Here is a 27,598-nt window from a genome sequence, read left to right as displayed (position 1 = left end):
CTGATTGTTGTAGAATGGACCTAAAAATTCCGACGAATTTGGAAGATCCGTTTTTGGATTGACATACTTGTGATCGAATAAGGATTTTCGTATTCACCAATGTGTTTTTTTATAAAAGCAGTGCTTTCAAATGTATGTAATTTAAAAGTTCATTATTATCCTAAAGTCCATTATTTAATTATCATTATTCATTATCATCAGCAAGAACGAGTACTACTACTAACAAGTTTTTTTTTAGGCTTTTGAGGCACTCTGAGTGCCTGGAATAATTTTTTAAATACTCTCAATCTTTCTGCAGACATTTTAATTAAAATTGAGCAAGCTTAGGGCTCTCTATTGAATTCTGAATAATTTTAGAGAATTTTCCAGGCTTCTGAACTACTCTGCGTGCCTGGAATAATTTCATAACTACTCTCAAGCAGTTAGGAAAAAAAAAACTAAAGTAGAGATGATTTGAGTATTGAAGGGTCTAGAATATCAAGAATGTTTGTGTTGTTATTACGCTCATGTAATTTTTTTATTATAAATTTCTTGTGATATCACTGCAAGGGGTCTAAAAACAAGTAGCGATTAAACTCGCCCATAAAGATACCAAAGCGCACTTCGTGTTTCGGTGTTGTACATCAAAACCGTTGATTTAGCATGTGCTAAAAACTCATTTATGAAAGTGATCCGGGCCCCCGAAGATCACGTTACGGTTTTTTATCACGGCAATTTATCTGGGAGTCGTTCACAATATTTTTTTTTTAAGACCACGGGGGGGCATACACATAACCGTTATTATATCTCACCGGTTGAATGTAATTCGGATGTAATGAGTACCTAAGTTATGGGCGAACATTCAAGATTCTTTGATAAAAAAAAAGCGCTTTATATGGTAGTAAGTTACTGGTGGGGGTCTTCTCTACTCTTCATCCCACCACAGACGTGTAGTATGCAAAAAATTATATATTGAAGGCGAGGCTTTCGCTTTTATGCTTTATTGAATAAAAAGTCAGTAGTAGTATCAAGAGCCTTCCGAAAGTCCGAAAATACACTCTTTTACTCTCCCTATATCTGTTACTGTAAATGACATCTAGGTACTTCAAGATTCTTATTTCCAGATCTTGGGTCCTCAATTTTTTTAATATTCTTGCAATCCTTTGAAGGTTAACACAGTGGGTCCATCTTAGATTACTTAAAAGCTTTTTCAGGAATCTGAGTCACTGAAGCAGCAAAATGTAGTTGTATATCCGAAACCTTCTGCTACTGACTTACAACAACCGTTGAATTAACGTCATAAATTACGTTCACCTTAACCCTCAATTCAATGATCTACGTATACAGAATTTTTTAATTTTGACTTATCATCATTCCGTTATTAGATATGGAATACAGCAAGGTTTTTAAGTTATCACCTATTCGCTTAATTAATTAAGTAATTTCAGTGCAATTAAACCATTCTTCTTAATATAAATTAAAAGGTTGATTTTTTGCTCATGACTTATCATAGAGCCTCCAGCACTTGACCCATTTACTCCATTGTCAATAATTAACCAACAATAATTGGTATACAAGAAGAACAACTAAAGTAGTTGAGAGAAACTCTCTTGTTATCTCTCTCTCTCTCTGGCTTATACTTTTAAACAATAAAAATTTCTCTTAGAAAAAAAGAGGTCTACTTCTAAAGGTCCCACAGTTGGGCGCCAAAGAATATACATGATTCGCCTTGTCCAGTAAGAATTACTCAAGCAGATGAGTTCTTCCTCTCTTTGTTCTGGTGCATGCAAGAAAAGACAAAAAAAAACACTCCGTAGGTTTAACTTGACGGATATTGAAAATGAATCAAAGGAAGAAAATGAAGTTGAGACTTCGACGAACTAGGCATGGAAAAATGGAAAACTGTTTCTATCTTCGTCTGATGACCATTTTATTGCAAGTTTTTTGGGCTTTATAGAAAAAATGGACGAAGGTAGTTTTCGTCTTCTAGGGATGTGAAATTATCTTTTGCATTTTTCTTGGGGTTATTTTTTTATTTGACCTTTATTTGCATGCTTTGCAGAGATGTAAAAAATAATGTTTCAAGATTTCCAGAAGAACCAAAGGCCTTAACTAGAGCAATTTTTTCATAATTCCAGCTGTTTTATTCTCATATTTTGTACCAAAGACCCTCAACTGGAATATAATTCCCACAATTTCAGGGTTTTTTTGTAACCAATACCTGGTTCAATCAAGCAGACTCAGATAAACGTATTATATAAGTTTCTGAGATACTTACGAAAAAAAAAACAGGGCATTCGTGAACTTACCAAAATAAATTATTGTTAATTATATATTTATTCAAAGATTTTTTAGTAAATGTTTGGTTTTGGTATATTTATCAAACTGTAGACGTATATCATATACTATTTCGTTTGCAAAAGAGAGAAAATTTTGTTTATATTATCCAATTTAATAACGTTGTTTTTATACTAAATATTTATATATAAAGTTATATCAAATTTAAATAAGTAGTGCTACTAGATTAAATATTGAATATATATTTTCTGCAAAAATATTGTCTTTCATAAACACAACCCTTACCCCCCCACCCACCCCAAAAATTTGCCCAGTAAGAAATTCTTTTGAAAAATCACCGTTTTTCGTCCATAATATCCAATCTGTTTTTTGCATTAAATATTTATTAATATAAATACATATAATTATATCAAATTAAAATAATTAACAAACTTTGTTATTAGATTGGATATTAGCAAAAAAACGAGCTGTTATTCATGCGTATTATTTTGCAAAACAATTAATTTTAAAAACAAATTCTTACTGGTAAGTTGTGTGGGGTGGGTGGGGGGTGTAAGGGTAAGGTTAATAAACAACCGCTTTTTATGCAGAAAATAATTGCCTGAGTGAAAAATCTGTTTTACGAAAATTTTAGGTGATAAAAAAATCTAAAGTTTTTGTAACTATATTTTTTTCACATAACCTTCAGATATTCGAGTCAAACTTGAAAATACCCTGAGAAAACTTTTAGAACAAAATTCAGTAGTTGTGCTATTTTTTAGCGCAAATAAGTAAAAATTTAGTTTTTTAAGTCAATAGGTTTCAAAGTACACCTGGTGTAAACCAAAAATAAACGTTTATTTAACTATCGCGTGTTATTAAGATTTAACGCAAATTTAAGGGTGTATTCCTTGGGTCAAAATGTTGAAAAAACTTCCTATAAACCTATGTTCAAAAATGCCTATAAAATACCGAAAATATTAAACAAAAATTAAAATTAAGTTTCAAAAAAACATGGGCACTTTCATTTAATTTTTATTAAAAAAACGTATCTATGCATTGCTCGTTATGCACAATAGTGCTCCAGCGTACTTAAGCTTAATTCTCGAGAATATTTAGATAAAGAATATTCCAATCGCTGAATAGATCTCGGAGGTCTACAACAGTGGCCTGCGCGATCACCCGACTTAAACTCATTAGACTTTTTCCTCTAGGATTATCTAAAACTTATACTACTCTTATTGAAAATGTTGAAAATTTAAAAAATAGGATAATGCCAAGTTGCGCAACAATTCAAAACACCGCAGGCATTTTTAAACGAGTGCGGCAATCGTAGGGTAAGTGCTTGAATTGAAATTCACATCTTTTCAAATCCACAACTTTTATAACCTCTACTCTTAGCTTGTGTCTTACGTCATGTTAGTCACTGTTCCTTTTTGTAAAAACCTTTGATTTTACAAGAATTAAATTGAATAAATAAAATGGTTGTTGTATTTAAAAACTTAAAACTAATAGGCGACGCCCTCTATTAGTGACAGCAGAAATATCGAAAAAATTAAATTTAGCATCTTGAAAAACCTCCCTATACTTAATTTCCAATGGTTATTCCCGTTTACTTTCAAATTATTTGGAAAAATTAAAAATTAAATTAATAATGTATCTCCGCAGAGAAGCATTTTCGGACATAAGTTTATAGGAAGTTTTTTTTAATATTTTACGAATTATACGCCCTTTAATTTTCGTGTAATATTAATGACTCACCCTGTATATTTTTAACTATTTAAAGCTTCGCCATATGTTTCCAAGAATAAGGACATTTATTATCATTACTCTTTGCATCCACTTCAAAGACATTTTACTGTGTAGACTGTATACTGTAATAATACTGTACCTTAAAAAAACCTTAATCGATTTGTGTCGAGTTTTTACAATGTTCTTTTAAAAATAAATCCTCTGCATATATTAGTATCAATGCTCAGCATTATCATTAATCTTATTATTAATATATAAAAAACGGCCTCCAAAAGCTTGGTATATTACGAACTGGGATCCAGAGGTTGTAATATCATTTATCAGTAATGTTAAAGAAAATTGCTTAAAAAAATATATATTTCTTCTAAATTATTTACTCGACGTACGTTCTGCTGGCTACAGTACATAAATTATAAACAAATTTTTTAATTAAAATCTCCAGTATTGCAAAGCAAAATAATAGGCGAAGGGTCCTGTTTACTTCACAATCTTTGTTTCAAAAATCCCGACGCGTTTCGGTTCTTAAACAATTGTCAAGGGAAAAATGATATCATCACAAGATGTCCATAAAAAGGTTAAAAAGAACGGCACATACATAACATCACAATACATTAATCTAAAAAACAACTCATCACACCGTATATTTACAAACAATAACGGCTTTTTTTGCGTCGGGATTTTTGAAATAAAGATTGTGAAGTAAACAGGATCCTTCGCCTATTATTTTGCTTTGCATAATGATACTTTACCCTGGAGAAATCTATGGTAATCAGGCATTCAAATATTTATTCCAGATCTAATAAAAACATCAAATAGTAATAATATACAACCGTGTATTTAAGGAGTTATTAAGTTAATTATATTATTAGGATTTAGTTGAAGAGATTATTTAAGAGGATTAAGAATCCTGATAATATAATTTGTTATATCAATATAAGAATATTGATATAACAAAGAACATTCGAAATGACAATTTAGATTTTTTTATTTTTGACATTTAAACAATCACATAAACACGCGTCTTAAGACACGATTAATAGATGTATTAAGGCTACTTTGCATAAATCTGGTATAGACATTTCCATTCTTAAACTATACTCCACCAGACATGCCTCTGTTTCCTCATCGCAATATGCGCAATCTAAATTTAATTTTGAAACCACTGTACTAAAAACTTAACATAAGCTGCTTAAACACGATATTAATAATTTTTATTGTTAGACTTTTTTTCAAATAATATAAAGTCCTTTCTTGCCATTTGATCTAAATTATTCTCTGCATTCACTTCAAAGCCAAGCAACCCGATAAGCCCCAATAATTTTTAAATAAAACAAAATGATACTTTAAACTGAATGGGTGCACCACCCGGTGCAAGGGATGAAGGGGTGGCTCCTTTTTATGTCTTTAAAATCTTGTGCGTAATAAGTACCAGATCCGGACTAACGTTTGATATGTTAGCCATAAATCGATTAAGGTTTCTTGAGGAACAGTATTATTACAGTATACAGTCTAAATAGTAAAATGTCTTTGAAGAGGATGCAGAGAATAATTTAGATCGAACTTCACAGGTAAGTTTGTTTGATCTATTAATTATTATTTAATTTTTTTTATAATGTAAAAGTGATTGTTTTAATGCACTAATTAAATAAATAAATAAATAAATAAATATGCCTTTTATTTTTAAAATTACATAAACATGGCTGAGAAAAAAAAACATTATTAAAAAAAAAGTAGCATAAACCACTGGCGCAGTCTAGCTTTAAAGAGCTACTCTACTGAACCAGAAGCTATACTTTACCATCAGTAAATAAATTAGGTAGTTAAAAAAAAAATTATCTTAGGCAAATTAATTAGTAAATTACAATAAATTATTAATTAAATATTACAATTAGAAGAAACTAGAAGAAACTTGCATAACAAACATTAAATTTGCCAGAAAAATTGCACAAATAACAAAAGCCACTAAAAAAAATCTCCATTGGTTTGCAAATTAAATAGATGTTCCTTGAATTTTATTTTAAAAGATTGAATTGATAAATTAATTAGGTTTGTTGGTACTTTATTAAAAATATTTGCTGCATTATAAGAATATGACCTCTGAAACATGGCACTATGATGAAGTGGAACCGTAATTCTTTTAGAAAACCTTATATTTAAACCATGAACAGTATCCCGAAAAATTAGTCTTTCTTTAAGGGAGACAGGGGAAGATGTGTCATTAATTATTTTCAATAAAAACACTGCAAAATATAATATCCTGCGCATATCCATTTTAAGCCATCTAATATCTCTATATAAATAAGATACATGGTCAAATTTTCGGAGTCCATAAACAAATCGAACGCAAGCATTTTGGACCCTTTGAATTCTTACCCGACTTTCCAAATCTAGACAAAACCCATAAACTACGTCAGCATAATTAAAATGAGACAGTACAAGGGATTCACATAATTGTTTTCTTAACTTTACATTTAACATATGGCGGTTATTATACAATGTTTTCAGGGACATAAAAGTTCTTTGAAAAATTTTTTTAAGGTGTTCCTTAAATCTTAATTGTTCATCCAAAATAACCCCCAAGTTTTTACCGTTGTTTACAAATTCCAATCTTGTATTATCGAAATTAATATTTATATTAGATTTTAAAAACTCTCTTTGATTTTTGTTACCAAATATCGTATTATTTAATTAGTAAGTAATACTAATAAGTATGTAATTACTTTTTTTCCAAAAAAAAAAAAAAACAAAATAAAACAAAAATATATTTCACACGTTTATTTTTTACTACAAAAAAGAAAATTTTATTTTGTGGATTTATCTGATTTTGCTTGTTTTGCTTAAATCTGAGTAAAAAAAAATAAATTCTTCTAGCAAAATTAAAAGCATCTATTTGAATTCGACTAGACACTAAATTGAGAAAAACCATCTTGAGTTAAATAACTGGTGAGACTTATAAAACAAGAATCCCCTGCACAATCCATTTACATCTAATAACATCCCATTATCATCAAGAAACAAAAGCGGAATCTGTTCGATTTAGTGCGTAATCGCACGTTACATAAACGCTTCCTCGATTTTATCCCGAGATTATCTCGTAGCGAAACATTATTTCTGCCGACAAGTGAAAAATGTGACTCCCGGGGCATTATTCAGCATTTCTATGTATGCGTTAGCAGGCGTATTATATGGCCTTCGGATTCTTGGTGCGTTTCTCTATAAGAAGTCACTTTGCCGGCTATTCATTTGCGCTGACGCACGTTGAATAATTCCACAGATAAGATGGATTTTTCACACTCAAGTGCAACAGCTGTTTGAAGAGTTGCACGTATAGGAAAAAAAGTTCAGATAAGAACCAGTCGCGGCAATGCATGCTTAAAACGTAACCAACAACCCTCCAAGGTCTCGAGCAATAAACGTACTTACGCAACCGATAATAACACCGGTAAAAACATCTCTATTAATATGCTTCCCGCATCGTACCCGTTTCCCATAGTAACGAGGTATTATTAGCCATACATTGGTCATTACATAGAAAACATTTTAATCAACAAATCCAATAGCATTACGTTGGTCTGACAAGTTGGGCAAATATCTTAGAAACCATTAATTTGTGCCGTAAATTTGTTCTTTTTTATATGCTTCCTGATTACCGTTAATAAGATTGAAATTCATTTTCTAGATGCTGTTGTATTCGCAAGAATTATTATACAGAAAACAACGTAAGTAATTAACATGGCCATTTGTCCAGTTCCAGTGTCACAATATTACTTTTATTAATCACCTAATGGCCATAATTTATTAAATCCTTTTATTCAATATAAAGAAACTCACTCTGTACTTATCAGTGGATCCGGAAATACCATATACACCCCTGACAAAACTCTTGATGGCGTGCCTAAATACCAAAAATGCCCGGCGTGTATACAAAATAATAATTTCTTAGGAAACTTGGAGCTTCTCGTTTAACTAGTTCTTAAGATATTTGAGATTAAAAATTTTAATTTTTTAATTTTCAAAGGCTCTTTTGACAGTCAACCTTAAAAGAAAAGGAGTTGTTTCTAAAGTAGTTTTTTTATATCCTTACTAGTTTTGTCTTTACAGCCTTTAAAATACATTTCACGTCTAGGTGACTCACAGTTGGGCGCCAAAAGTTTGTTTGTTATACCCCTCGTAATGAAACAACAATTTTCAGAAAGAAAGTTGTAATCATAAACTATATAAGTATAATACATTCATACTAGAACTATTTAGCTTAAAAAGAAACCGTTTACTTGAAAATCCAAGGTATTTACCTCAACTGGTTTTAGTACCACAGTTGGGCGCCAAAATATATGACTCGTTTTGATGTAAGTTTTAACATGGGAGAGAATGACTGAAGCAAACCCTCTGAAACTCTTTCTCTCTCTTTCTGGATTCTAATATGACACCCTAGGTGCTTATTTTTGACTTACATAAGAAACTAAAGCTTGTCCAGTTTTGGGGTTCAATTGAGCCAAGCTTCTAAATTTTATATAAGATACAGTATATGCTATTAAATTTTTAAATTCTACGAGAAATTCTAATTGGTCGACTAGTTTTGTATATACAGCTTTTAAAATAAGCTCTACTTCTAAGGGCCTCACTGTTGGACTTCAACTGTCAAATATTTTACAATAATTCCAGGCATTTAAATTCATTTTTCATTTTTTCAGACATTACTGATCAATAGGTAAATAATGTGAAATATCTGGAACACAAGGCTCCTAAAGGCCGTCAAGTTTTTTCCAGTACCAGTCATTTGCCTGAAATCAGATTGAAAATGCACAATATTTCACTTAAAATGGCTGAAATAAAACTGAAAATTGCCCTAAAAGTCAGGATATTGTGAAAAATACGACTAGGAGTGCCTGGAATAAATAATTTATTATTTAGTGATTTTTGAAGCAACGGCTTGCAATAAGGTTCGAGATAAATTCAAAAGTCTAAAATGTATACAACAAAAGACTTAAGTGACTCTGACTATTTCCAATGTCTGGATGAGGAAAAAAATGCCATCAAATGCCTGAGATAAAAGAAAAAATGCCTCCCTAAAGAACAAGACTAAAATGCCTGGAATTAAATGAAGAATTACCTTTTTTTCTTCAAAAATTGAAAATCTATGAAAAATAAGTAGGGGTTTGTAATATAATAAAGTTGTTGCTGCTTATTCGACCACCCTTTAAAAATTGTAAAAATTCATGAAAAGCTGTAATAGAATAAAGAATTCCAATCTGGTCAAATTATAAACATCACGTTAAATGTCTGGAACAAACGTAAAATTAACACCCAAAAGCCTGGAAATCATTAGAAATTCTTTCCAGTGCTTCAAGGATATGAAATACACTAGGATATCTTTAAATGCTTGGAATTAAATAAAAAATTATTATGAACGCCTCAAAGATAAAAGAAACTATTTTAAATTCCTGAAATGCCAAGAATTTAGTCGAAGATATAAAACTTCACACCAAAATCCTGAAAAAGAATAATAAAAAATTATGTAAAGTGCCTGGAATTAAATAAATAATATCTTTATTTAGCAAAAAAAAAGTTATATTCAATTAAAAAAGAAAAAAGTCAAATCTTTGAAGAATGATTCGATTTCCTTTTATAACTCAAATGCCTAAAATATAAAACTCTAGAATACATAGAATCATAGAAAAATTGACTCAAATCCCTACAACTTAATTCAAAGTCGCAGAAAGTGAATCAAATCATTGGACAATTGATAAAATTCTTGACAAAATGGTTTAACTACTTCAATTTCCTGGAAATGTATTCAAATTTTGTGAAAAATTCAAGCGTTCAAAAATACAGTTTTTTTGGAAAAAAATTATCAAAAATACTCAACTTTTTTTAGGTATAATTGGGTCAATCTTACTGGAAACTGATTCAAATATTTAGAAAAATTGACTCAAGTTCCTGGACTAATCACTTAAATTCTTGGAAAATTTGGAATTTTTTTTTTTGAAAAACGAGTCAAATTCTTGGAAACCCAAGAAGAGTCATTTTAATTTCCATTGAAAAATTAATTAAACTAAAAAAAAATTAATAACTCAAATTGATAAAAATTAGTTCAATATTTTTATGTATTTAAATTCTTTTATTTAAATTTTTGGAAAAATTCACTTTGGAGACATTCAAATCTTCTTTTGAAAAATCACCGTTTTTCGTCCATAATATCCAATCTGTTTTTTGCATTAAATATTTATTAATATAAATACATATAATTATATAAAATTAAAATAAACAAACTGTGTTAATAGATTGGATATTAACAAGACAACGAGCTGTTATTCATGCGTATTATTTTGCAAAACAATTAATTTTAAAAACAAATTCTTACTGGTAAGTTGTGTGGGGTGGGTGGGGGGTGTAAGGGTAGGGTTAATAAACAATTGCTTTTTATGCAGAAAATAATTGCCTGAGAGAAAAATCTGTTGTACGAAAATTTTAGGTGATAAAAAAATCTAAAGTTTTTGTATCTATATTTTTTTCACATAACCTTCAGATATTCGAGTAAAACTTGAAAATACCTTGAGAAAACTTTTAGAACAAAATTCAGTGCCATTTTTTAGCGCAAATAAGTAAAAATTTAGTTTTTTAAGATAAGTCAATAAGTTTCAAAGTACACCTGGTGTAAACCAAAAATAAACGTTTATTTAACTATCGCGTGCTATTTTGGGGGTGAGTCAGTCATTAAGATTGAACGCAAATTTAAGGGTGTATTCCTTGGGTCAAAATGTTGAAAAAACTTCCTATAAACTTATGTTCAAAAATGCCTATAAAATACCGAGAATAATAAACAAAAATTAAAATTAAGTTTCAAAAAAACATAGGCACTTTCATTTAATGTTTGTTAAAAAAACGTATCTATGCATTGCTCGTTATTCACAATAGTGCTCCAGCGTACTTAAACTTAATTCTCGAGAATATTTAGATAAAGAATATTCCAATCGCTGAATAGATCTCGGAGCTCTACAACAGTGGCCTGCGCGATCACCCGACTTAAAGTCATTAGACTTTTTCCTCTAGGGTTATCTAAAACAATTAGTTTATTGAAAATGTTAAAAATTTAAAAAATAGGATAATGCCAAGTTGCGTAACAATTCAAAACATCGCAGGCATTTTTGAACGAGTGCGGCAATCGTAGGGTAAGTGCTTGAATTAAAGTTAAAGGGCAACACTTTAAACAACTTTTATAACCTTTACTTTTAGTTTGTGTTTTACGTCATGTTAGTCACTGTTCCCTTTTGTAAAAAACTTTGATTTTACAGGAATTAAATTGAATAAATAAAATGGTTGTTTTCATTGTTGTATTTAAAAACTCAAAATTAATACGCGACGCCCTCAATTAGTGACAGCTATATCGAAAAAATTAAATTTAGCACCTTGGAAAACCTCCCTATACCTAATTTCCAATGGTTATTCTTGTTTACTTTCAAATTATTTAGAAAAATTGAAAATTAAATTAATAATGTACCTTTGAAAAATTATTCAAATGCTTGGAAAAGTGTTTTAAATTCCTGGAAAAAATACTAAATTCTTAAAACTTTATTTAAACTTTATATAAAGATGAACAAAAATTCTAGAAAAATTGTCTTAGTACCTGTTAATTGACTAAAATTAAATAAAGAATTATCTTTTTTTCATAAAAAATTAGGTTGAAGTTTGTAATATAGTCGATTTGTTGCTGTTTATTCGACCGTTGTCCAGCGAAAAAATAATAAATACCTTTAAATTCCTTACTGAAATAAACAAACGATGAGAAATAGCTTCAACTACCTGGAATTAATTTAAAAAAAAATTAAATTAATTACAGGCATTTTAAGCTATTTCAACAGTATTTACGTGAAAATAATAAAAAATAGATCAACTGCCTGGAATTAATTAATTTTTTTTTTAACTGTACACTGGACTGTTTTGAGGAGTGGCCAATATAAATGATATGCCAGAACTTGCTTTGTTGGTTGGTATGTATATTTATTCCAGAAATCCGGGATTAAAAACATATTTTTAAGACTGGAAACACTATACACATAAGGTTATATAAGTCAAAAAAAAACGTATAAAGTTTTGAAAAAAAAACAACTTTGAATTAATTATGAAAAAAATACTTTACTCAGTTAATTCCAGCAATTTGAGGACATTTGAACAAGAATATTTAATTGAAGAAAATAACAAAATGATTTCAGTTGCCTTAAAGGAATGATAAAAAGCAGTAAGAAATAGCTTTAATTGCCCGGAATTAGTTAAAAGTAGTAATTTTTTGACTCAATAAACCAACTATGAAACACAAACATGGAATTTTTGAAAAAAATCTACGGTAACAAATTAGAAGTGAAAAGCGATTTCAAGGGATCCCACAGTTGGGCGCCAAAGTACCACTCTCAAAAAATTATTATTTAAAGATACATGAAACGTCACTATACCATTACGTTCAGATGACATTTTAATTAAGTAAAATGCTTGAAATAAAACTGAAAATTACCTAAAAAGTCTGCATATTGTGAAAAATATGACTAGGTGTGCCTGGAATAAATAATTTATTATTTAGTGATTTTTGAAGCAACGGCTTGCAATAAAGTTCGAGATAAACCCAAAAGTCTAAAATGTATACAACAAAATTTTAAGTGACTCTATTTTCAATGTCTCGATGAGGAAAAAGATGCCATCAAATGCCTGAGATAGAAGAAAAAATGCCTCCCAGGCTAAAATGCCTGGAATTAAATGAAAAATTACTTTTTTTACTTTAAAAATTGAAAATCTATGAAAAATAAGTAGGGGTTTGTAATATAATCGAGTTGTTGCTGCTTATTCGACCACCCTTTAAAAATTGCAAAAACTAATGGAGGCTTGTATTACAATAAAAAATTATTTCCAATTAATTCAAGTTATAAATAACACATCAAATATCTATATAATATCTAATAATATCTGGAAAAAGGAAAACTGGAAATCATGATAAATTTTTTTCGTGGCCTGAAAGGTATCAGCCACGTCGTCAAATGCCTGGAACTAAATAAAAATTAATTCGAACCTTAAATAAAACAAAAGACAGAATCTGGATAATATATGCACGACAGTCTTCTTAGATCTGACGAAAGCGTTTGACACTGTACCACATTAAAGACTAATAAATTAATATCAGAAATATGGTCTAACAAGCACGGTGACTTATCTGTTTACTCGCTGCATATAGAGATTTGCAACAATATGTAAAATTGAAAATTGTTAAAATTGAGATCTGGTGCATGTGAGTGTCTTTTTATGATTTTACTTATTTATTTTTTCCAAAATATTTCAGAGAAACATTTGAATGGAATATGAAGATAAAAGAAGAATGACCTTAATTTTGCGAGTTTTTGCACAAAAAAAATATGCCTACAAGTTAGAACTGAAAAGTGCAAACCGTTTTCCTCTATATTAAATAGTTTTGTCGCTGCGGGCTTTAAAACACCACTCACAGTTGGGCGCCAAAATATCACCCAATCAATTCTAGACGAACGAACTGTTAACAGTTACATGAAACTTCTGGAATAATTCACTATAACATACAGATTCTAATTAAGTACATGTCCAACGAAGTAAATAAACTTAATAACGATTGTGCTCTTCACAGAACAAACATATTCAATCTTCAGATCAATCAAGCACGACCATAAGTATCGGAAAGCGACGACTATACGCTCGCACATCCGAACAATTTTAATGCAATTTATTACCCAATAATTCGACGACGGTGTAACTTTTTTTATTTAATTAAAATTTTTGTGAAAAATCAGCCTCGCTTCTAATGAGCTCTCTCGCCCGTCGGTTCTTCTTACTTGGAAGTATTTATCAAAGTCATACGCAATTTGTTCTACATTTACGCCGCGTACACTGTTCTATCTACGTATGGCCGTAATTCGTATCTAATCTTTAATGGTTAATGCGTTGTTAGTTAGTATGGTTGCCTCATAATGTATCCATATACCGGGTGATGCACGCTAAAACTGGGTGTAGTTTACTTTAATTGATCACAGTTTTAGGTTGACGTATTCATCTCCAGTTATGTCTTTTATCCAGAAAAAAACCGCATACGTCGGCCTTATTAGTAATAAAATTTAAAATTCAAACATGCACGGTTCGGCTGGTATCAAATGAAATATTAATTGCAACTGTCTGCGATATCTCGTGGCTATCAATAAGAGGCCATTTGAGTACGCCCATTATTGACAGGTATGTCGGCGGACGTAGCCGCAAATAAAAGGATACCAGACATAACTGATTAGATGATTATTCCGTTGAATATATTATTATTATTATCAGGGGGTTATTATTTTTGTTTATAAGTGGTTTAATAAGCAGCTATATGAACTGATTATGTTTTATGTTTCTTGGGCTTGTATCCTGATTTTATTCTTCAATTGGGAGCACAATATGAAATCTCAACTACTTGGTAGAATTAAATTATTCTTCTTAACTTAATCATTATGTTTCATTTGCTCCACATGTAGCTAGTAAAGATATAAGGCACTGACTCGTTAGATCATATTCAAAGAATTTAGTTAGTAGTAGTTAAATTAATAAACAGAAATTATTGGATAAATGAGAAATTACTTTAAATGTTTTTTAAAATTAATTTCAGGCAGTTCAAATATGTTTTCAGTAATTTCAACTATGCAGTTGAAACTCTTTCTTATCATTTTCAAATGAAAGATGTTAAAATGAGGTCTTCACAATTCATTAAAAAAATATTTAATTAACTTTTAATTTTAATTAATTAATTTAATTTTACTCATTAGTGGTTAGCAGTTGCAGTCAATTCTAATTTTTAAATTAATTATAGGCAGTTAAAGCTATTTCTCAATATTCTTATGTAAATAATGTTCAAATGCCTGGAATTTTTTCATTAATTTTTTAAATTAATTCGAGGCAGTTGAAGCCATTTCTCAATATTCTTATGTATATAATGTTTAAATGCCTAGAATTATTTCATTTATTTTTCAAATTAATTCGAGGCAGTTGAAGCCACTTCTCAATATTCTTATGTAAATAATGTTTAAAAACCTGGAATTATTTCATTTAATTTTCTAATTAATTATAGGCAGTTGAAGCCACTTCTCAATATTCTTATGTAAATAATGTTTAAAAACCTGGAATTATTTCATTTAATTTTCTAATTAATTATAGGCAGTTGAAGCCATTTCTCAATATTTTTACGTAAATAATGTTCAAATGCCTGGAATTTTTTAATTTATTTTTCAAATTAATTTGAGGCAGTTGAAGCCATTTCTCAATATTTTGATGTAAATAATGTTCAAATGCCTGGAATTTTTTCATTAATTTTTTAAATTAATTCGAGGCAGTTAAAGCCACTTTTCAATATTCTTATGTAAATAATGTTCAAATGCCTGGAATTATTTCATTAATTTTTCAAATTAATTCGAGGCAGTTGAAGCCATTTTTCAATATTCTTATATAAATAATGTTCAAATGCCTGGAATTATTTCATTTATTTTTTTAATTAATTCGAGGTAGTTGAAGCGGTTTTTTATTAATTTCAGTTAGTTTAAGTTATTTATAATCTATAATTATCCTATATTCAAACTCAAAAGGAAGTTGAGCATCATTGGCATTGCTCGGATTACTTTAATTAATAATTTGTTAATAACAAATAATTATTTAACTAAAAAACTAGGTCTCAATTTTTTTTTCTCAACCAGTCTCACGGGATGAGACTAGTTAAACTATTCCTAGTTTATAAGGCCTGATGATGCTTTACTTTAAGCGAAACATGTAACCGTTCGGAAATAATTAAAAAAATTATATGTTAGGAGGCCAAGGCTTTTAAATTAATTGGAGGCAGTTGAAGCCATTTCTTATACACATTCTAGATTTTTGAACATTATTTACATAAGAATATTAAGAAATGGCTTCAACTGCCTATAATTAATTTAAAAGCCTCGGCCTCCTAATATATTCTTTTTTTTATTATTTCCGGAAAGTTACATGTTTCGCTTAAAGGAAAACATCATCAGACCTAATAAAGTAGTAATAGTTTAACTGGTCTCGTCTCGTGAGAGTTATTACTAGTTTATAAGGTCTGATGATGCTTTACTTTAAGCGAAACATGTAACCGTTCGGAAATAATTAAAAAAATATATATTAGGAGGCCAAGGCTTCTAAATTAATTGGAGGCAGTTGAAGCCATTTCTTATTATTTTTATGTAAATATTGTTCAAATGCCTGGAATTATTTATTTATTTATTTACGGGCATTACCCATTTTTACAGAAATAGCATAATTTACAATAACAATAATTTATAACCTCAAACAATTTATACTTAGTATTATTTTATATAATTATCATTTGATATTCACAACCCATCACTATCACAGTCATAGAATAAAACAGGATTAATAAATAATGGCAACAGGAGAACTTAAAAAATATACAACAAAAGAACACAATAAAATTAATTAAATTCAGTTTTCACTCCCTTGAACCCAATTATCACCTCCAAAATTGGTTTAAACCAGCACACAATAGTATGAAGTATGAATAGTATGTACACACAATTAAACAGAATAGCAAAAACCCCACAACAATATACAAAGTCACACATGAAAATCCTCAACAAACTTAGCAAAGCGCCTTGGACTTATATTGAAATCTATGTTCAGAGATGTACTATTATTTGCAAGCCTGGCTGATCTAGCAATAAAGCTATTGTACTTGATGTTTGTTCTACAGAAAGGTTGGTAGAAAAGGCTGTTTGACCTTGTATTTCTCGTAGGTATTGCTAGACCTATTGAATATAGCAGGTCTGGTGAATCTACAGAAGCAGTCAGAAGGTTATACAAATTTTTTAAATCCCGTTGTTCCCGACGAACAACAAGAGGAGGAAGACAAAACAGCTCATACAGAACCCTGTAATCATAATGGTAGTTGTCAACAGGATCAATTTTGGATTTAAATGCCAGGTATTTCAGCATTCTCCGTTGCACCTGTTCCAACCTGTGAATATAGCAGGCATAATGAGGACTCCAGACTGAGGAGGCATACTCCAACAAAGGTCTGATCAATGTACAGTAGAGCATGCGGATAGCAGGGGTATTTGTAAAATAGTAATAGAAGTATTTGTTTAATTTATTTTTCTAATTAATTCGAGACAGTTGAAAAATAATTATTTAAATAAAAAACACAAAATTAATATTGAAAGAACTGGCCTATTATCTTAAAGAGACCTACGTAAGTAGATGTAACCTTCGGGAAATAATAATAAAAAAAACTAGGAGACCGAGCCTTAGTGTTTTTATTTTTTCTCTATAAAAATAATAGCTTTAATGTATTTTCCCTTTTTTTTTCAGTTTCTAGTAAGACTATAAAAAAGAATCATTTCTGGATTACAATCCAATGTTACCAGGTTATAATGGGCCTAATTTAAAAGTGTTCCAATATTAATTCAGCCTAAACTAATATCAAAATATTAATTATCAATAACTTCCTTGCAATAAGATTTTTTCCAGATAACTAAAAACTGGAACAAGTAATTTTATTTGAAAAATTCTTCAATCTAGATCAGATAATGGAATTTCTTTCTCGCTTATTAACATACTGCCTTCTTTTTTAAAAATATTTAAAAAAATAGTTAAGAGACAAGAGACCAGTTAACTCTGTATTGCAATGCTGTTCAAATGAGTCCATCCACAATAGTGTTACATATTACTGATGATATAATTATGAATCATAGCAAGGCTTTTGATACAATAGACCATGCTGCGATAGTTTTGAAACTAAATTTTTATGGACTGAATGAACATTTTTATTTACAATTTAAATGAATTACAAGTATAATGTATAGGTTTTCGAATTCTATTACAAATATTTTCAATCCGGTAGTGCCTTGGATTATTAAAAAAAAACACTTCAAAGTCCTTTTTATTATTGACAGCATGAACTTTTACATTACGCTTACAAGATTGAATATTACAATTTATATGTCTGAAAAAATGGAAAAAACGACAATTATTGATTAAAAATTTTAAATCATTGTTTAATTTTTGGGAATTTTCTATACTAACATACCTGAGTCTGCAATAGAAGCATGCTGGGTTGGGGACTGCTGGGGCCGTGGGGCTGCGAAGCCGCGATCAGTGGCGTACCAGAGACTTCTCCCTGTACCAACACTGAACCTATAATAAAAATAAACTAAATTAACTATATAAGTTAAAAATCAATAAGCTCTAAATACAAAAAAGGAGTCTGCTTCCATCTAAAGCCAAATACTACTAATTTCATGTAATACTTTAATACTGTCTCTGTTTGACTAATAATTACTGTTAAATTCATCTATGAGGGATTCTCATGAAATCTGATAATTTTGAATGAAATTAATAAGGACTTATAAGCTAACCGCCCTCCAATGAATCGACAAATCCCGTGTTATTATGTTTACTTAGCGTTCCCATATATTTTATATAATAATAATTTACGTGTATGGAATAAATAAGTGACATTATGTGGCGGGAGCGTAAGGAAAAAACTGACAATCGCGGAAAAATATGCATAATTTTTTAATAAATCTTTTTAATCATTTTGCAATTAGTTGTATAGTTATGCATACATTTATGTTATTAGAACATGCACGATATTTTTCACGGAATATTTATGTTATAAAAATTAGTAGGATTGGGTCAAAAATCAATAGTATCGATGAACATGCTGAGAAGGTGAATCAAGTATTTGCGACCCAAAACATTATTGGAATTAAATAGTTTTCCTTAAGAAAACCGTGGCAAATGAAGCTTTTTGATTAAGGCAGAATGATACCCATTTAAATTATGCATCGTCTAATAATAAAAAATAATAGACGGACCTTAGAGAGAAAACCTAAAGTTTAATATTTTTTTTTCATAAAAAGACCATGGTAATCAAGAGTGAATCAAGAGAAGGTGACATACAGCCTTTGTCCTACTAGATACTACATTTAAAATATTAAAAAAGTGAACGCTGGATATAGGACAAGCAATCGTACTATTAAAGTGTTATGCAATCCTGATAGCAAAGAATGAAGACTACCTATAACGCCTGTTATACAAGATGAAATTAACACCAATTTAAGCATGAACATCGCAGAACAACAAAAACACAGTCAACGGTTCTCTCTAAAAGACTGGCAGATACTTTATTAGGTGAGAAGATTCAACTTCTAAGGAGTGAAAGAATCCTTATTGAACACAAGCCATAAAGCAACAGTAGAGACCTGAGAGATAACTGAAGAAGAACAATATAACTTAAGACAAGTATGACCGTGTGTGAACCGGTCAGTCCTCCATCCGATCCCTGAATCGGATCTAAAGTTTAACAAAAATCAAACATCGGCAAAATTGGTTTAAAATGGAAAGAGAGGGTGATATCGAGAACTTAAGCTGTAAAAAAAGAAAAAACTGATCTGTGCTGTGGTGACTTAAGAGCCTCTAAGGTAAAAAATCAATAATTTCTTCCAGGCACTCGGTGATACTGAGGAAGAAGTCAATAATTTCTTTCGTTTCAACTGCCTGGAAGTAAATCCTTATTTCTTCCAGGCACTTTAAGCCATTGCTTCCAGAAAGTTATTTGCAGGTTTTACTAGAGGGTTGAAAGTACACGCTTCAACTGCCTGGAAGTATTCCCTCCTTATTACTTTCAGGCAATTAAGGTCATTTCTTCCAAGAAGTTGAGCTCAATTTCCAGTGCACTAGTTAAAAGTTCTGGAACATTTGACGAGTAGTTATCGTTGGTTGATTACTTTTGACTGAGGAGATCTAAAAGTTCAAAGCTTTCAATAGGCAACACTTTTTCTTCGTAAATTTCAACTGTTCATTTTTTTATTTATTTACAATTTAAAGGTTTATAATTCAAGTGCATGCTGACGAGGCTCTGAGCTACCTCTCCTATAAATTCCAAGTTTCTACATAAAATAACTTCCTTTAAAGAAGTCTATTAAAATTATGTTTTTTTCTGAACCGTTCATTTTTGAATTTCCGTTCAACTGTCGAGAAAAATTGTACAAACATTTCGGCTCGTCCAGGCACTTGGAATCACCTGGAAAAATTAGTACAAATGCCTGGAAAATGTAAATGAAGGACCTCAAATACTTGGAAAATTTAAAAAAATTACGTCATTTATCTGGAACAATATAAAAAAAATCAAATGATATCAAATAAGCACTAACGAAAAACTAGGTTAACTCAACTGTCTGTAAGTAGGTTTAGAAGAAAACAAATGACTTTCTAATAAAAGTTTCTGAGCCTACTGGACTGTTTTAGCATAGTCATGGCACGCTTGATTAATTTTTTTTTTTTATCTTGAGACAAAGATGGCCAGGTCTGAACCGTTCAGTCTTCCATCTGACCTCTAAATGGGTTGCAAGACTTTAGAACATCTAAAATCGGAAAATTTAGCTTAAATTGGAGAGAAAACGTGATTTGGAGGACTTGAGCTGTAGATAAAAAAAAACAACTCTGTGCTTGTAAGAGAAAAATTCAATAATTTCTTCCAGGCAGTTGACGTCATTAAAAAAGAAGAAAAAGAACTCTGGATTAACTCGACTGCCTGTAAGTAGGTGTAGAAGAAAACAAATGACTTTCTAATAAAAGTTTCCAAGCCTACTGGACTGTTTTAGCATAGTCACGGCACGCTTGATTAAAATTTTTTTATCTTAAGACAAAGATGGCCAGGTCTGAACCGTTCAGTCCTCCATCTGACCTCTAAATGGGTTGCAAGACTTTAGAACATCTAAAATCGGAAAATTTAGCTTAAATTGGAGAGAAAACGTGATATGGAGGACTTGAGCTGTAGATAAAAAAAAACAACTCTGTGCTTGTAAGAGAAAAATTCAATAATTTCTTCCAGGCAGTTGACGTCATTAAAAAAGAAGAAAAACGACTCTGGATTAATTCGACTGCCTGTAAGTAGGCGTAGAAGAAAACAAATGACTTTCTAATAAAAGTTTTCAAGCCCACTGGACTGTTTTAGCATAGTCACGACACGCTTGATTAAAATTTTTGAAGATGGCCAGGTTTGAACCGTTCAGTCCTCCATCCGACCTCTGAATGGGTTGCAAGATTTTAGAACATCTAAAATCGGAAAATTTAGCTTAAATTGGAGAGAAAACGTGATTTGGAGGACTTGAGCTGTAGAAAAAAAAAAAACTCTTTGCTTGTAAGAGAAAAACTCAATAATTCCTTCCAGGCAGTTGACGTCATTAAAAAAAAAGAAAAAGAACTCTGGATTAACTCGACTGCCTGTAAGTAGGTGTAGAAGAAAACAAATGACTTTCTAATAAAAGTTTCCAAGCCTACTGGACTGTTTTAGCACAGTCACGGCACGCTTGATTAAATTTTTTTTAACTTAAGACAAAGATGGCCAGGTGTGAACCGTTCAGTCCTCCATCCGACCTCTAAATGGGTTGCAAGACTTTAGAACATCTAAAATCGGAAAATTTAGCTTAAATTAGAGAGAAAACGTGATATGAAGGACTTGAGCTGTAGATAAAAAAACAACTCTGCGCTTGTAAGAGAAAAATTCAATAATTCCTTCCAGGCAGTTGACGTCATTAAAAAAGAAGAAAAAGAACTCTGGATTAACTGGACTGCCTGTAAGTAGGCGTAGAAGAAAACAAATGACTTTCTAATAAAAGTTTTCAAGCCCACTGGACTGTTTTAGCATAGTCACGACACGCTTGATTAAAATTTTTGAAGATGGCCAGGTTTGAACCGTTCAGTCCTCCATCCGACCTCTGAATGGGTTGCAAGATTTTAGAACATCTAAAATCGGAAAATTTAGCTTAAATTGGAGAGAAAACGTGATTTGGAGGACTTGAGCTGTAGAAAAAAAAAAACTCTTTGCTTGTAAGAGAAAAACTCAATAATTCCTTCCAGGCAGTTGACGTCATTAAAAAAAAAGAAAAAGAACTCTGGATTAACTCGACTGCCTGTAAGTAGGTGTAGAAGAAAACAAATGACTTTCTAATAAAAGTTTCCAAGCCTACTGGACTGTTTTAGCACAGTCACGGCACGCTTGATTAAATTTTTTTTAACTTAAGACAAAGATGGCCAGGTGTGAACCGTTCAGTCCTCCATCCGACCTCTAAATGGGTTGCAAGACTTTAGAACATCTAAAATCGGAAAATTTAGCTTAAATTAGAGAGAAAACGTGATATGAAGGACTTGAGCTGTAGATAAAAAAACAACTCTGCGCTTGTAAGAGAAAAATTCAATAATTCCTTCCAGGCAGTTGACGTCATTAAAAAAGAAGAAAAAGAACTCTGGATTAACTGGACTGCCTGTAAGTAGGCGTAGAAGAAAACAAATGACTTTCTAATAAAAGTTTCCGAGCCTACTGGACTGTTTTAGCACAGTCACGGCACGCTTGATTAAATTTTTTTTAACTTAAGACAAAGATGGCCAGGTGTGAAGCGTTCAGTCCTCCGTCCGACCTCCGAAGTCTTAAAATATAAAAAATCTGAAATTTTATTTAAAATATAGAAAAATCGTGATAAGAATTAGAAATATAGGATGTGGTTAGATGGTCTGGAACACTCAAGAGGTGCTGGTGACTAAGCTACAATTTATTTAATTTAAATAGAATTAAACAGTTCATGTCTAAATCGATATGTTCCAAACTTCCCTACTAACGCGAGCATACAGGGTGCGGCTATTTAAATACACCTACGATGTGACTGCTATATAATTTTTTTTTTACAAAGTGATAACACATGCTAATTTGTTTAAAAATACACATACCTATTATATAAATAAAAAACTATGTAACTATTATAATATGTAGTTAATATGTACCACTCTCAAAGAGCATTGTAATTTATTTAAACTGGGAGGAGATTAGTGTTTTCTTTTAAGTGTATTATAATTAATGGTTTTTATAGAGAATAAACTGGATATGACTGGAAAAACATCTCTTTTAGGGGTCACTTTTGCAAGCCGTTTAGGCATTTGGTGTCTTTGGTGTGTTTTCCAGGGATACAAATTTTTTTGTTTTTTGTGGATTTTTGGGATTTTAAATACTTCCAGGCATTCGCAGCTATTCTTTGCAAAAGCACTTTCGCCAAATATTTCCACTTCTATTAATATTGTAGGCACAACATTAAAACGTTTTACCTCTTCCAGGTCTCATGGATAGCTCCATTTATTATTCCAGGAATATAAAACTATTTTCTTTTCTGAATTTTTGTCTTTTAGGCATTAGAAATAATATTTTAAACCTTCAAGGCTTATCTAGGCATTTGAAATATTTTTTTAGTCTTTTAGAATCATTGCACGTTTTCCAAGGGTATTGAAACTAAATCTTCATATTTCCAGACATTTAAAAAAATACAATTTTAATTCCAGGCATTACAATTGACAAAAAAAAACGTTTTCCAGGCTTTTGAGAAAATATGGGTCAATATTAGAGGAACAATGTCAATATTTGGAACAGTATGAATTAATATTACGACCCCTTTTTTCAGGTATTTCAAATATTTTTCAGACTCATGGAAAATTTTTTTTTCAAGTTTCTTCCAGGTTCTGGATTGGATTTATTACTTCCACGTACTGAAATAATATTTCAGACCTTCCAGGCAATTCTGTATTCCAGGAATTTAAAATAATTCTTCCAGGTTTGGAATCTCCTTTAGATATTCGAAGATTGTTCTCTCATCTTTTAAAATTCCTGGACTATGTATATAATTAATTATTTTAAATATCTGGAACATATAGTCAGTTCTTGGTTTCAAGAGCCTGAAATAATTTTATAAAGCCTGGAAGTAATTCAGAAAATTAAATTAGATATAGACATCGAAAGTGAGTCCAGGAATCTGGAAAATGTGAAAAATGTTATTTCAGGAATATAAAACTATTTCCTTTTTTTAATTTCATCAATCTGAATTTATGCGTTTTAGGTATTAGAAATAATATTTTAAGCCTTCAAGGCTTATTTAGGCATTTGAAAAAATTTTTTTAGCCTTTAGGATCATCGCATGTTTTCCAAGGATATTGAAACTAAGTCTTCATATTTCCAGACATTTAAAAAAATATAATCTTAATTCCAGGCATTACAATTGACAAAAAAAAACGTTTTCCAGGCTTTTTGGAAAATATGGGTCAATATTATAGGAACAATGTCAATATTCGGAACAGTCTGAATTAATATTACGACCCCTTTTTTCAGGTATTTCAAATATTTTCCAGAATTATGAAAATTTTTTTTTCAAATTTCTTCCAGGTTTTAGATTGGATTTATTACTTCCACGCACTAAAAATAATATTTCAGACCTTCCAGGCAATTGAATTTAAAATAATTCTTCCAGGATTTCGAATCTCCTTTAGATATTCGAAGATTGTTCCCTCATCTTTTAAAATTCCTGGACTATGTATATAATTAATTATTTTAAATATCTGGAATATATAGTCAGTTCTTCGAAGAGCCTACTTTTATAAAGCCTGGAATTAAATTGCTATAGAAAATACTTCATAAAGTTGAATATAGACATCGAAAGTGAGTCCAGGAGTCTGGAAAACGTGAAAAATGTTAATGATTTCTGAAAGACAATAACTTTCCAGACTAAACTATTCTTTCACAATATTTATATCATTAGGTTAATTTAATACATCTTCCAGGCATTTGGAGTAACATTAAGGTATTCCAGGGATATTAAATAAATTTAGATGATTCCCTGTGTTTTCCAGATATATGAAATATTTTTCAGCCTAATATTCCAGGAACAATAAATTAATTTTTATTATATCTGGACTTTTTGTATTTTACTTAGAAAATCTAATTATTACTTTACTGCAAAATTAATAAACTTTCAATTTTATTATCAGCAAAAGCGGTTTATTGTTGCTATATTTTATGACTTACCAAAGGCATTTAATACCATCCAAATAATTCTCTCTTCTATACAATTTTAACTAAAATATAAAAAAAATAAAAATAATATTTTCCAGGTTATTATCGATATAAATGAGGATCCAAGATCATCCAGAAGCCTGTAATTGATCTAAAAATGTGGAGCAAGTAATTTCTAGGACACATGTTTTTTGCAGCATATATGCCGGGAATTTTACAATATTTTTCATATTTCCAGGCATTCTATTAAGTAAGTGAAAAAATTGCCATTATAAAAAATGATCAAAGAGAGTACTACAAACTTGTCACTTAACCTTAAAAGGGTTAAAAAACAGTCCTAGAGAATAACATTCAATTTTGATGGTAATATCCCTATGTCTAAGAATTAAATAAAGAATCCTATCCAAAATTTGCTTTTTTCCATAGATTAATTATGATTATACTCGTACGACACGAGAAACCATAATTAAACAAAAAAAAATCAATCATCCATAGTACCTACCTATGCGAGTGTCGACTATTAAATAAAATGTTTAATTGTCTCGCAGTAATAACGTGTAATTTTTCAGCTAGAAATCCTTTTGTTTTCTCAACGCTTTATGGCAAAACGGTTATTAAGTGGAAGCACTCCGTGTCTTAAATTATCACCGGTCATTCATTAAAAGTACTATTAGTACCGTTAAATTATTAATAAAACGTATTAAAGTCGCGGTTTATTTAGGAAAAAGCGGTTCTAGTAAAGTTATTGTTAAAAAATATTCGTAGCAGTACAATAAAATGATTGTCGTGTCCATTTAAGTTATGCATAATATATATTTTTTTTAATAAAACAAGCGATACTTTATATCCACGATATTTCTTAAAATTCTGTAAAACAAATAATAAAATAAACATATCCAATTTGTCACTTATATACAATAGTTTATGCGGACCACCCGCGGTTTAAATAATTACAACTCGTATTTAATACCGTATTAACAATGTTCACGCACTCCGAACGAATTTATCAAATTACACTTATTAACTATAGCCGTTTACCTATTGTCTTGAATTCACACTACAATAATAATTAATTAATTAATTAATTGTTGCTATTAGTTTCAATTGGTGTTATCGTGTATAGGTTCATTTTTGAATGTACTATGGTTTTATTTTATTAATTCTTTTTCGAATAAATATTATCGCTCTGTAGGAATTAAATCTGGATGTTTTATTCAAAAATTACATTAATTAGGCATAACTTAATTGGACACGAGAGTCATTTTGGTATTTGCTCAAAAATGCAAATAAAATAAGTGTAGGTAAACGCAAATTTAATGGTGTATTTGAATTAATGATTAATGCACTATTTACTATTTAAGAAAATATAAAGATTGTAATAGTTATAATGCGATTAAATTATATTTTTAACTATGTATTATTGACCAGTTTTATTTTTTTTTCAAATTCATTTGCGTAATTTAATTGCATATAGTAATAATTTTATTATATGGCGATTAAACAAAAAAAAATTAACACAATTTAATTAATGAAAAAATCGAATAATAAAAAATTAGAAAAAATAAATTTTGAAGTAAATAATAAAACTGAAAATTTTTTTAAAGTTTTTTTTGGAAACTTGAATTTTACATTAATTAACTCATTAAAAATGTTATAAATAATATGCCGTTTAATGCTTAGGTATATTTTTTTAATTATCCTATTTTTCATAAAGTAATTTGCTTAATTTTAAAATATTAAGTCATAAATTTAAAAAAAAATAATTTTTAAGGATCATTAAAAAATCAACATAAAACTAAAAAAACAATGATTTATCACACTTAAAAACTCAATTTTTCTTGATTAGATACCCACTTATTCTCATCACCTCAATTCTTCAAATAAAAGTTCATTTTTCACCACGTTTTATGCACATTTTCACCACCGAACGTCACCTTTGAGGACCTCTTTGATAATAAGGGGTGATTGAATTATGCCCGGGGCTTTTATATCCTTTTATTAGGCAAGGCATGGGCGTAGGGTGTTAATAATTTAATTTTTTTTTCATATCTTTAAAATGTATTGTGAATTATTGATAAAAAAGGACTAAAATAAAGTGATGATTTATTCCAGGCAATTGAAGTTTGAATTCTACTTTATCGGAATAAAATTTTGGAGAATCATGCTTTGAGGGCTCAAATATGCTTGAAAATGAATGCCTGGAATAAATAATTTTTTTTATTCCATGAAATTGGAGTTTCAGTTCTGCTTTATAGGGAATAAATGTATAAATGTCATGTTCAAAAGGTTTAAATATGTCTAGAAATGACTGCCTGGAAGAAATGATGTCTAAAACCACTAAATTAAATAAAATGAACTTGAGGATGGTACATATTTAATAAAAATAGAATTCAGGCAGTCTGCGAACGTCAGTTGAGAATTTTCAAGTTTATTTATGACATATTCAGTGTTTAAATAAAAATGAATATTGTATAGTAAATCTTTTTGCATTGAGTTTTGAATTTGAGTTAATATACTAATTAACTAGAGTTTTTTATAGGAAAGGAATGTTCAAGAACCATGTTTCAAGGGCTCAAATATGCCTGGAATAAAGAATTTCCTTATTCCAGGAAATTGGGGTTCAATTGTTACCTTATAGAGAAGAACTGTTCAAGAATAATGTTTCACAGGTTCAAGTATACCTGGAATAAAAAATTT

The 27,598-nt window shown here is 30.1% G+C and overlaps 1 protein-coding gene across 4 annotated transcripts in view; it reads right to left on the bottom strand.

Moving 5' to 3' along the window:
* The window catches only part of LOC126745679 (probable nuclear hormone receptor HR38), a 207,149-nt gene that overhangs the window by 60,487 nt on the left and 119,064 nt on the right, over nt 1-27,598 (bottom strand). For all 4 annotated transcript variants that reach the window (XM_050453642.1, XM_050453644.1, XM_050453643.1 and 1 more), the window contains exon 2: nt 18,098-18,204. In XM_050453642.1, coding sequence (XP_050309599.1) covers nt 18,098-18,204 — 107 coding nt within the window. The remainder of the gene's footprint in view (nt 1-18,097; nt 18,205-27,598) is intronic.

The sequence above is a fragment of the Anthonomus grandis genome, chromosome 16 (assembly GCF_022605725.1).
Source record: "Anthonomus grandis grandis chromosome 16, icAntGran1.3, whole genome shotgun sequence".
Taxonomy (NCBI): Eukaryota; Metazoa; Arthropoda; class Insecta; order Coleoptera; family Curculionidae; genus Anthonomus; species Anthonomus grandis.
The sequence above is the reverse complement of the archived record's forward strand: the minus strand, read 5'-3'. Positions and strand labels throughout refer to the sequence as shown.